The sequence below is a fragment of the Tauraco erythrolophus genome, chromosome 2 (assembly GCF_009769465.1).
Source record: "Tauraco erythrolophus isolate bTauEry1 chromosome 2, bTauEry1.pri, whole genome shotgun sequence".
In the NCBI taxonomy this organism is placed as follows: domain Eukaryota; kingdom Metazoa; phylum Chordata; class Aves; order Musophagiformes; family Musophagidae; genus Tauraco; species Tauraco erythrolophus.
Window position 1 is genome coordinate 101,289,867 of NC_141466.1, and position 12,799 is coordinate 101,302,665.

General features: G+C 36.9%; 1 protein-coding gene across 1 annotated transcript in view; it reads left to right on the plus strand.

Annotated features, from left to right (window-relative positions):
* Positions 1-12,799, plus strand: part of BABAM2 (BRISC and BRCA1 A complex member 2) — a 170,891-nt gene that overhangs the window by 131,831 nt on the left and 26,261 nt on the right. The window contains exons 8-9 of the mRNA XM_009987645.2: positions 760-830; positions 2,368-2,450. Of these exons, the coding sequence (XP_009985947.1) occupies positions 760-830; positions 2,368-2,450 (154 nt within the window). The remainder of the gene's footprint in view (positions 1-759; positions 831-2,367; positions 2,451-12,799) is intronic.

Genomic DNA, 12,799 nt, shown 5'->3' on the forward strand with positions numbered 1-12,799 from the left:
AACCACATGCTTTTACAGCCTGACAACACGTGCGTTGTTTCTGCTATGGGTCAAACCCTGTTTACACTGTTCTGCTAAGTAATCCCGTTCAAATCAATAAGAAAATGTACATGATGAGAGGAGAATTTTGCCTTAAGTCTTCCAAGTTTAGCATTGTTGGATTTTGTCTGTGCTAGGATGGAAATCTTTCAAAACCCAGACTGCCTCAGAAGTTGATGCTCACAGTTGAATAGGTGGCTCCCTGAGTCAGCATGAAACCACTGAGAGAGCTTAGTGTTAAGAAGATTTTTGTTGGAGGTGCAGCCTTCAGAAAACACCCAAGATCAGTTGTGAATTTTTTTTTTTCTTTTATAACCAGAATGTTATTTTGACGCTTAACCAACTGTCAGTTCAGGTGATTATGATTTGCCTATCATGGCTTCCTGCCCAAACTTCAGCAAGACAAGATCACATGTTTCTTTCCTTCACTCTTTATCTTGTGTAGTTAAACAGCGCGTCAGTATATCATGAAATACCAAGTCTCACTTAGAAGTGAGCGAAGAGATTTCCTTACAAGATTTTCTGTGTGCAAGATCCACTGTCTGTTTTAAAGGCGTTTTAGGATTCTTTAAGGAAATCATGCAAGCTAAATGTAGGATTCAGAAGTACTACTATGTAAAATATAAATCTTCCTTAAAAAGGAATATATGACAAATTGGGAGCATTGGCTTTTTTTATCTTTTTATAGCTTTGGATTTGTTTCTTTTTTTCTTTTTTAAGGTACAATATGTTATTCAGGGATACCATAAGAGAAGAGAGTATATCGCAGCTTTCCTGAGTCACTTTGGAACGTAAGTCTTCTTTTGATGCCTTATTTTCTGTCGCATGGAGGAAAGTGTTGTTTTCTGCACATGGTCTTTTGTTGTGTGACTGCTGTCCGCTGGATAAGATGAAATGTGGTCATTTTTCACAGAATGATGTGTATAGATTATGTCTCCGTCGCAGTACTGGAATGAAGTCCAGCCTTACTTCACTTCTGTGCTAGTGGCCAGTCTGATGTTACTAGAAAATAGCTGATGATGGGAAAAGGGCGGTAGGGATTTTCTCCTCGTGCAAAAGAAATGTGTTCATTTCTGAACGGCTCGAGGGGCCTTACAGTAATAGGCAGTGACTGAGGCAGGAGGGCGGGGAAGCAGGTATGGTTTCAAGCCTTGCAGGAGCCAGAAACCATTGCTCAGTATAAAGGCAGGACTGGGAGACCAGCTGCTCCTACCATGGAGCAGTATCTTGTCTTGAGAGAGAAAGACTATTGGGTCGTGTTGAATTCTTGCAGGAATTCAAAGATCCATGGCTTGGCATGATGAAGCATTAGCTTCACAAATCAACTAAGCTGGGATACCTTGGCACTGTGAAGGGTAGGCACTTTGGTTTCCCACCTAAATCCTGACTTGAGCGAGAGTCCAGGAGCTGATGCGACAGTGATTGCCTGACCAGCAGTGCTTCGCCTCGTTGAGAGGAGGGGGTTTCTGCTTCCAAGTGATGATACCAAATGATGTAGATATTCGGTAGCCCTTCAAATCTCAGGTCTCTCAAGTGAGGATAGGAAGACAGGTGGCTTCTAGCACACACTCAAATTTTATTTAGCTATAGATAGGTAACAATGACTCAAATTGGACATGTGAGTAGATAGAGTTGATGGAAGCTCAGTCTTTATAGAAACAAGATATTTCTTTTTCTTCCGAGAAAACTACAGTACGGAAATGGCCAAGGTGTGCCTTTGAGTTTATTTCACTTGCGACGTGGTTCATGGGTGCTGGTACTGCTTGAGACTTTTAGAGAGTACCGACTCCCAGTGGTTGAAACTTCTAATCCATCTGCAGAACAAATCTTCTGTCTTCAACTTTTTGTATGTTCTCATACTTTGCTTTTTTTATATATACACTTTTGAATTTTCAAATTTAAACTCTTCTCAGCCTGCATGTTTTGAATTTTACCTTGTCACTTACTACAGAGTTAATAAATTACCTTACTCTGAGTAACATACAGGAAATTTGTGTGCGTATGGTTTTTATCAATTTAGTACTGCAGATGCATTAACAGGTCTCCTTGCATCCTAAAGCATACTTATATAAACTGAATATGGCTTTTCTTTGGGTGAGAAACGCCAATACCATAGAATAAATAAGATTATAAAGTTTAAAAGTTTAATCTAATTTTAATTTAGCTAGAAAATTGTAACTGTTAATAAATAAAGCAAATACTGGAAGTTTCTGAACAAACAAAACCAAAAAACAGTCCCTATAATACAGAATTTACATATTTATCATTCAGTGTTAGAATGCATGGTAGGTAAAAATGTATTCATTTTTTTGTATTTTTTGTTGATAGCGGTGTGGTGGAATATGATGCAGAAGGCTTCACAAAGCTTACTCTGTTGCTGATGTGGAAAGATTTTTGCTTCCTTGTTCACAGTGAGTAGCTCTGCCTCAGGCATAAATGTCTATCCTCTTGAAGATACAAGTTCAAAAGGGAAAAAATACAATTACAGGAAATGATTTAAAAGTTTTAGCTATTTTTACCCAGTGCTTAATGTATTTTTGATGTGGCCATGACACTTTGAAAACACAAAATCCTGATTCTGTTTGGAGAAGGAGAGGGGATCCACATCAGTAGCGTACTGCTTGCTTTGCAGAATACCAAAAGCATCCTGGGAAGGTTTTTCTGGTAATTTAGCTCAAAACTAAGTTCACAGTTGTAACTTATCCTTTCAAAAGTGTCAATAATGAGGACCAATACTATCCATAACCTGGGAATACCTAAAGTCTTCTGTAACTGTCAGGAATTACTGTAGTGATAGTAAAGACACTTTAGTGTAGGGAAAATATATTAAATGAGAAATAATACTATACTGTTGTTAGGAGCCAAAAGTTATTCCTAGACTGAAACTGTGTAGGCAGAACTGTCTACCAGTTCGCTACAGTATGTAGCTAGATTTGCTGTCATTTGAAGTTTTTAAATCCAGACATTCTTAAATATATAGGAATTACTTCATGTAGAAATTAGTAAAGTGTGGCTTTGTTACTGCCTTACACATGTTAATTTAAGTAGCATTTTTTATTTTTCCCTAATGGTGAGGTGGAATTCACAGCTATCAAAGATATTCTGGTCTGGGGAAATTCAGTCATGTTACCCTTTATTTTTTGATTGTTACACTTCTCATCTTTGTTTAAAATGATTACACTGCAATCTGGGCAGCTGCAACACCGGCATTTGTTAACACTCTCGCACTGGAATATTTCGGATTATATCCTTTTTGATTGTGGGCTAGCTTCTCATGCGGAAAACTCATGATGTTTTAATGACATGATAGAAATTTGTTCCAGAGTTTTTAAAGCAAGGAGTGAGGATTGCCATAGTTCAGAGAAGTCCTTCACCCTGTGTTGTATTGGAGATCATAAAAAATGGTCCCACTGATCCTTCTTTTTATCACCTAAGATTTCCAGACAGTAATGACTGTAAGAAGTCTAGAAAACTCAAACTTGAATTTAAAGAAACTTCCATCATATTAGCATGATTTACTTTGTGGGGGAAAAAAAAAAAAAAAACACTAATATTATTTGAAAAATGGTCCTCATTACATTTTTACTTACTTATCAACTACAATTGAGAATTGGTCACTGGGCAATTGTCTTCTATGAGGTGATGCTTTTTTATGTACAACTTTCTTGAAGATTTCTTACCTTTCTTACTCCCCAGTATGTTTGGCTTAATTTTATCAGTGTTAAAATTCCCGTGGATTTGATTTTTGCTGTGGGATAATATAACTTAATAGATTTTGAAGCAGTTAGATTTCAGGGGAATCAAAATTCAAATTTCTGTTAAATGACAGAGCAGGTTTTAACTGTGTAATATTCAGAGTGCTCAATTTAACTGGCATGAAAGCTACAATTATAACTGAATAGTTTATCACTATGTATTAACCCTGTGGCCTTAGAAATCATACAGTGGCTTAGCTGTGTAAGCCATTGCATCACTCGCTTGTTGAACAATCCACTGCAAAAACATTTATGTTCCATGCACTGAAGGATATTGCAATGAAAGGACCGAAACCTGCACTTCATTTCCTGAGTGAAGTAATGTAGGCTTTCATCTCTTAACCACTGACATAACTATGTATACTATGGTTGAATATTTAGCAAGCATCTAATAAAATGTCTGGGAGAGATAACCGTAAATTGAAAACTGTTCTGCTTTATATATTTACTGTAGTATATAGAGTATGTATTCAGAGAAGAATAAATAGGTCAGTATACAGCAAGCACTGTGGCAAATCAAATGAAAGGAACCATAGTAAATTTCACTAGCATCTTAATTTTGGTTAAAATTTTAGGACTAACTGAGAACGTAAGATACATAAACCCTAACTTGAGTTGTATTTCCTCTAAAAGATGCATTCAGATATGGCTTTAAACTGAAAGAGGGCAGATTTAGATTAGATATAAGGATGAAATTTTTCACTTAGAGGGTGGTGAGGCACTAGAACAGGTTGCCCAGAGAAGTTGTGGATGCCCCATCCTTGGAAGTGTTCAAGGCCAGGTTGGATGAGGCTTTGAACAACCTGGTGTAGTGGAAGGTGTCCCTGCCCATGGCAGAGGGGTTGGAACTAGATGATCTTTGAGGTCCCTTCCAACCCTAACCATTCTATGATTCTATATTTTGAAAACAACTTTGGGGTTTTTTTGCAACTATTTGCATTCAAAGTTACAAACTTGTTTGGAAACTAGGAAGCAAAACACATTAGAAGTAAAACGAAATTATTCAGAATAGTTTTACTGAGTAAGCTGAATTAAAGAGGAGAGAAATGGGAAAGTGGGTCTGAATTGCCAAAGCCCAATAACCTTAGAACAATTTCACTTGCTAAAAAAAATTATTTGTGCAGTAGTTACAGAATGAAGAGCAAAGTCTACCCACTCTACCTTAAAACACAGAAGAACAACTACCTAATTGCAAACTTAATCATTAGATTAATGTAGCTGCTGAAGTTATTATATTAGATCAAAGAGCAGTCAAAGGAACTGTTGTTGTAGTGGTTTAGTTCTAAAAATTGATCAAGTGCTTTCAAATGTATGACAGAAGAAATAAGCATTCAGAGAAGTTCATGCATCCACATAGAAGAGGAAATCATTAGTCAGGCTTAGTGCTTTTGATATTGGTACTGTTTATGAGTAAGGCTCAGTACAAAGCTTTGTAAGTAAACTTCAATATACTGCTGATTTCTTTCTCTCTTTGTTTATAAATCAGCTATGATTAGTTTTTGGAAATAGATATTTCTTCGTATTCTTGTTCCTGCATACATTCTTTGTGTTTGTACCGTATATAAATATAAACACAAGTTACATTATCTATGCATAATTAAGAATTAAGTAGCCTTATTGGGATGGACACAAGAATAGGACTCCAGAGCAACCTGTATATAGGCATTTCAAAGATTAATTTTTATTTTATGAAATGTTTAGGTTATCAGCACAAAGAATATTGGCAGAAGTTGGACCGGTTGCACTAGCAAATGAAACACTGCTTGTGTTAGTGATTATTTGTTTAAGACATCTTGAAAAGGGCAGATATTAAACTTAAAAGGTTTTGTTTTATTGAACAATATTTCAGGGGTTGGAGAATGTTGGAAGCTGCCAGCATTCATATTTTAAGTTTGTATGGGATCTCAGACTTAGGTGAAGTTGGTGGGAACACTTGCTGTCACTGATGTTGGCTGTAAGGGATTGCAGCTTCTGTGTTGGGCAATACCAGTGACCCAGGAGTTCCAAAGTGCTGGTCGTGTAAAAGATGAAGTTTAATTAATGAGCTTTCTTCCTATGAGAATGCCAGCTGAAGCAGCTTTTTGTCCACCCTCTTCTCTATCTGTGCAGTTATGTGGTTACCTCTGTCAGAGAATAGTTCAGAAACAGGTGGCATCTCAGCAAGAAGGAGCTTTTTACACAGGAGAGAGGAAGAAGCAAGGGGCCTAGAGTCTATACTGATAAGTATCAAGCTCTGGGCAGACACCCGTTTCTGGATTCAGGGATTTTTGGTGGAAGTCATCAATGCTAGCTTCTGATGCATTCCTATTTGCATATTGTTATCTGCAGATGTTTGTCAGCAGAGCAATTTGTGCCAATGCAGTCAACTTACGTAGTTTGAATTGATGACCTGTGCTAAACAATTGGGATTCACTCACATAAACCTCTTTTGGATTTGGATTAGCACATCTGTCCACAGCCTCAGAAAGCAGCTTGGAAAATAAAGACACAAAAAAGAGGTTTTAGTAGCCATGTTTGTCCAAGGAGGCTTGGGACGAAGGGGAAAAAAAAAGAGCACATTTTGGGAAAGAGCATTAGTAGGTGGGAAGACAAGTTTACACTACTGTGCAGAGAAAGTGCAGTTTATTCCAGCAGTGTTCAGAGAAAGAGGAATGTATGTCCACTCACTGTAAATAAACAAAATTGTGTCAAAGTAGTAATTTGTTCTATCACTTCCCTTTCCAAACAGAAATAACTCATTAGGCTTCAGATAATTGTTTTAATCATTCAGTAGAGCAACAATAATCCTGAGAATTTAGGTAAATGTTAATTTTTCAGGCACCTTGGTGTAGTTTAAGCTGTTACCTGCCCCTTAAAGGAGATTGCCCTGTCTTGGGAAAGTCAACAGAACAGAGCTAATGAGCGTTCGTCAGCCTCTTCATCTGTTCCTCCTGCAGCTGTTTAAATAAACAATTTAGACTTTGTGGTAGTAAATGGCTAGCAAAGAGGTTTGGTAGAGTCTTAAATGGAAGATTTTTCCTAGATGAATGTGCATCTGATGGCTTATTGTTTGCTATTTGGGTTTAGGAGAGCTTGTGTGAAAATCTTTCATCTAAGATTGTATTTATTGTTCTTTTTGAAATTGCTTCTGCACGTTCCTATTTGAAAAATCACATACCTACCACAATAATTCCACAGTCACTAAGATAATAAAAATGTTTAAGAAATATTTGTTTATCTGAAACCCAAAACATGAGACTATTTAATGTAAACACTCCTATAAATATTTCAGTAAACCTTTATCTGCCCGTTGTTTTGACCAAGCCCTCTCTGTTATATAGGACCTATAGATGTTATTAAATATAAATAATTTTAATAAATATTAAATATAAATGTGAGAAGCAGCTGGTGTTTGTTGTTTTGATACAGTATTTAAGGCAGTTGGACTATGCGCAATGACTCCTGTGTGCTACTGGAGTACGAATAACTATTTGAGTGGGGTTGGTAGTTTTAGAGATACATTTTTTTCAGTTTTCTTTCATGTGAGATTTGCTCACATACCTTTTGGAAGCTGAAAAGAAGATAGTCTTCAAGAGTTTCTCCACCAATATAGTGCCTGACAGTTATTGCCATTAACACTTAACATTCCAAGAAAAAAAAAAATCTTTGAAGGAAATTAAGATTGCATTTGCTCTACTTCTTAAGGGAGGATAGTCTGATTGTGAAAGAGAAGCTGCTTCAAGAAAAGTTTCAGAAAAATAAACGGGGTTCTCCCCGAGTCTGTTCCTGAGAAAGGGCCAGGTGTTGAGTGGAATATTTACATTAGATGGCTTCTGTGAGCTTTTGTCTAATGAGGTCTTTTGGCTTCCTTACATAGCGCTTTTATTTTATTCTTCTTATTGTTCCTTAAATGAAAATGGGAATTTATGACTGAAAACTAAGGGAGAAGGAAAAAAGAGAGAACACAACAATGTGAATAACAAGTTATAGGAGAATGGAGTGATATCTGGTAGTGTCAGGAAAGCAGGATGGTTCAGCAGAAATATCATGCATAACAAAGTACATGTTTTAGGAGTCCAGTATGAGAAGTTTAATACTGATGAAAAAAAGTCTGCAAAGATTGTACGGGGATGTCATTTTGTTCTTAGATGAGAAACTGGAGATTAACAAAGCCCTGGTGACATAGAACTGGCTGGGAGAAGTCAAAAGCCATTCAGATCTAATGCTTGGTAGTAATTTTTTGTCTGTTTACGAGATGGTCTCTTCCTCTGACTCTCAGTGCTTTTAGTCGGTACCATGTATTTCTTTGAATCTGGTCTTGAAAGTTCCTGAGCACATGTCGTTCTGCCTACAGCAAAACATACCCTGAGCAGGGAGGTTCTTTTCAAAACTTTGTGTATTGTTTGAATCACCATAAAGCAAAGCGTTCTCTGACATTTCCTGTGTAGTAGTGCTTCACTGTATATCGCAGAACTGAAGTCAATGAAAGCTGCAGATACGCTGCAGTGCTGTGGGTCAGGCAGCGTGATGGAAAAGTAGCCTGTGTCACCTGCACACAGTTCTGCACTTAACTAAACAAGGGCAGGGGCTAATCCTAATTGCAGCATTTGGAAAATTAATTAGCCTTTTGCTGATCATTTTTCTTTGTTGCGTGTTTTTCTCTTTTATTTCTAAGGGACACTGCCAACTAAATTTAGTCTGAAATAATTTGATTTTTTTCATTAAGAGTACGTTAAACATTGTGTTCCTTTGATTCCATCCTGGATATTTACTTGCACGTGAGCTGAATGGGATTTTCCATATTTAGGTATTCACAATGGAGGCAAGTGAACCTGAAAATGGAGGGTTTCTTTTCCTCTTTTTCTGTTTCTCTGTGTTCATTTTGTAATCATGTCACTCTCTATAGAGTAGTTTTAGGTTCATATTTTAAATTCTGCTAAAACAGGGAGAAGGAACACAAGGCGATTCATAAAACTTGATACGAACAGCAACAACTAGGAAACAACTTTTGTGATAAGAATTAGGTTTTACAGGTATTTTATGGTGGCCTTATGAGAGTGGACTGGCAAAGTATTTTTAAGTGTCACTTTACTGTGGATGTTACTTATTTAATTTCTGAGAAACTCCTATATTTGCCATACCTTTAAAACTGTAGTATATTGCTGTAGACATTAATTGATATTCTTCCAGGAACTACGAGCACTTTAAAAAATGGACTGAAAGGTTTTGTAATAACTTCTTATAAAATTGCACTCTTCAGAAAAGTGAACTATTGGTTTTTCTTATCTAATAGATGTATCTAGAGTACTACTACTATGTGCCTAAGTATATGGCAGATAACTAATAAATTCTCAGAAAAGATGCCTGAGATAAGGAAGTGATATAATTCTATTTTATCCACTCAATTTTTGAAAAAAAAGTAATTAGGTCACAAAAAATCATTGACAGAGCTGGGACTTGAGTACAGATCATGGTACTTTTTCTTCTTAGCCTATGTCTGTTTTGTGTCTATGCATTTTGACATTGTCTCACATGACATTCACAGAGAGTTTTTCTCTAAGGTAAGGATTACATTAAAGGTGTGAGATACAGCAAGTTGAAAATTGCTCATAGTAACAAGTAGAAAGCAAATATTTTATTTTCAATCTAGAAAGGAGATGATGAGCATGGGTTTCACAGGGATCAATCCTGGGTTCAGTACCAGGCAATGCTTTCAGAAAAAAAACAGGGTGATACAGAACACCACATGAGAGATGAAATTTCTAGAAATAAGAGTTGAATCAAGGAAAGAAAGATTTTTCTGAATTGCTCTTCCCTATCTCCTTCCTCTTTCTTCCCAATGCCAGTTACTTTGTCATCATAGTAAACTTTTTCTAAGAATCCATATGTAACAGAGCAATAGCACACAAAGGCAACTGCCACATGCCTTTTATGAAATAGATAAATATTTTGAATAATACTAAGTGCACCCTGGTTTAGAGATGGAACTGATCACAAAGGTGCTTAAATGTCTAAATGAGGGAAGGAGTGAGTGCTTAAGTTGCTTTTCTGTCTCCTTTGTCACCAGTTCCCCTGCCCCATTCAGCAGCAGTCCCACATTTTCCCTAGTCCTCACTTTTGCTGTTGCTGTTCCCGTAGCAGCCTATCTTGTTGTCCTTAACTCCTCTTGCCGGATTCAACTCCAGGCGAGCTTCGATATTCCTAACCTGATCTGTCCATGCTCAGAGAGTGTCCACATCTCACACACTTCCTTTTTATGTTTAAGTTTTGTCAGGACCTCCTTGTTCATCCATGTAGGCCTCCTGCTTGACTTTCTGCTCATTAGGATGGACCATTCTTGAGCTTGGAGGATGTGATCACTGTCCCTTCTTCTCTCCAGGACCATTATCCCATAAAGTTCTTCCATGAGAGGAGCAAGATCCCTGAATGGCCCAAAGTCTGATCTCTGAAGCTTAGCATTGTTATCCTGCTATTTGTCTTCATCTTCAAGTGGAGTATTCACAAGAGAGCACCAAAAATGACTAGTAGTCTAGAAAGCATGGCTTAAAAGAATACGTTCAACAAATTAGTTCTTTAGGTCATGAAAAGATAGAGGGATAAATAAGCCTGTGGAAGCGTGAAAGGTGGCTTCAGGGGCAAAAGCAATAAATTGTAACATTAATGGGAAGAAGCAATGAGCCTATATCGCAGTAAAGTAGATTTCAGTTCAGTTTTAAAAATACCTGGAGTGGCTTATTTGGGTGGTTGGGTTGGGCAGGATTACACTACATTGTGATCTGAAAGCTGTATGCCTACATAGAGCGGAGCTTGAAAGAGCAGGATAGCATGGATGTCAGAAAAGGGTCCTCTCGACCTGCAGGATAATGTCACGCTGATCACAGATGAGAATGACATGAATCAGTTTCCTTTCAAATCCCAGGCAGCATTTAAAACAGGAAAAAGAACATATTTGCAAGCCTCATAAGCTTAAAGTATCAGTGAGAGAAGTTAATGTTTTTTGCACAGCTGCTCTTCAGGTGAAAATATGCTTTAGAAGTCTTCCTGTCCTGCTGGAAAGTAACGTAGAACTTCTCGGTGTTTAGCAGTGCATCTCTGTACTGGGAAAGCAAAGGAAAAGTTGTCGCCTTTTCTCTGCCAGTAACATGCAATGGTCACCAGCCTGTGCAAAGAAAGTGCACAACTTGCTTTTTATGCCCATAACAACTGCAACTGTATTTAAAGTATGAGCTTCAAGCAATTCAGATGGAGAAGAGGCAGCTTTTAGTAGCATCAATCTCATCAGCACTTAGAGAAGTTACTATAGAAACTGTTACAGCAGAAACAATAAAAGGAAATAAAAACGGAAAGGGGAGGGAATGAAGATCTTTGAGAATCTGAAGTAAAAATAAAGCGAAATAGATGTCACTAGCTGAAGTTAGTGAGGTAAAAATAAAAAGCTTTTCTTTTAATTAAAATAATCACGATTACAGAAATTACAGAAGGAAAAGACCTGTAAGGCTGTTGTGCCATTTCTTTGGACTTGATAAAGTATTGTGAGATATTCCATGGGATACGTTTAGGAGGTAGTCCAGTCTTGCTGTAAAAGTCCAAAAGGGTATGACATAGTTGAGGTGAAAGCAAGCAGACATTATAAAGCAATTTTTGGGTTAAGTTACATCACTTTTTCATGGTCTTTGACCACATAGTTGAAAACTGCTCAAAGAATATCTTGATTTAATCTGGTTTTAGTTTCTCTGTAAGACTAAACAATGAATTAGATACTCTGTCTGCAGCACATGAGTGTAACTTAAGGTATTTAAACTATTTTTGTAACTTGTTTAAAAAATGCTGGTTTTGTATGAAGGATGAGATACTTAAAAAGAAATATACAGGTTATGATAAAGATATGAGATATTTTTACAACTGTATCATCTGCCTGTGTTGAAAAAAAAAACAAAATAATAGTAATCATAAATCTAGTTGCCATTGGTGCTTAGACTATATTGTAGTCCCCATTATCAGCGGAATGAGAACCACAAGATAGACAGAGCAGTGTCATGCAGTCTCTTCAAATAAAAATGGGTTACATACTTTATCTTTAAAAAAAACAAACAAACCTAACTAACAAACCAAAACAAAGAAAGCTAAGTGATAAATTTATTCTAGTCTCATTGAAGTCCACAAGTAAACAAATCTACTCTTTGTAATGTGTCGGAATAGTTTAATCCATCACAATTCATTGTTTCCATTCTTTAGAAATATTTAAGGGCTGTCTAAGAGTGCTGGAATTAAAAGTAACCACTTCTGTATCTGAGACTTTGAAGTTGGCTGTTTCCGTAGATGCAATGTTGTCAAAAGACGTATTAGGGAAAGGGACACACTGTTGGTGCACTAATTTTGAAAAAAGTAGAACCAATTCTTATTTCAAATGTAGCCTGGACTGACAATAACTGAAAGTCGTTCCTGACCAATTAAAAAAAGAAGGAGGAAAAGATGAGGAAAATTAGATTCCTTTAAGCATTCCTTAATGTCTCAGTGAACATCATCAAAGTTACTGCAAACTGGGCATTGGCCAACACCTTCAGTAACTGCTGTCGGCCAACTCACATTCTGGAGGTAATGTGTTAAACCTGTGCTAGAGAAAAGGTTCCTCAGGGGTTTTCCTCCTTTTTTATCCCAGCTGAATTCTGCCTAATAACCTTCTAGTAACCTTATCTTCTGAACATCTCAGTGAGCACCCTTCCCATTCTTGAATATTATACTTGCTGACAAAGGTCAAGAATATCTTGTGTTGTTGAGCATCAATCATTATACAAATGCAGTTACAGGACTGGCTCCTTAGTGAGGTGTTCTGTTGCCAGCCCCATTTCCCAGTGCAAAACAAGGAGCTGTGAAATTCATATATTCACATAAATTGTCATAATCCCAAATGTTTCCATTTTTCCATTATTACAATCTCATTTCAGTGTTTATCTTGCATTGTTTAGTGTTGTAGGTTCAGTTGATACATAACTGATGCAGTTAAGAAAAAAAATATTGTTTCTTTT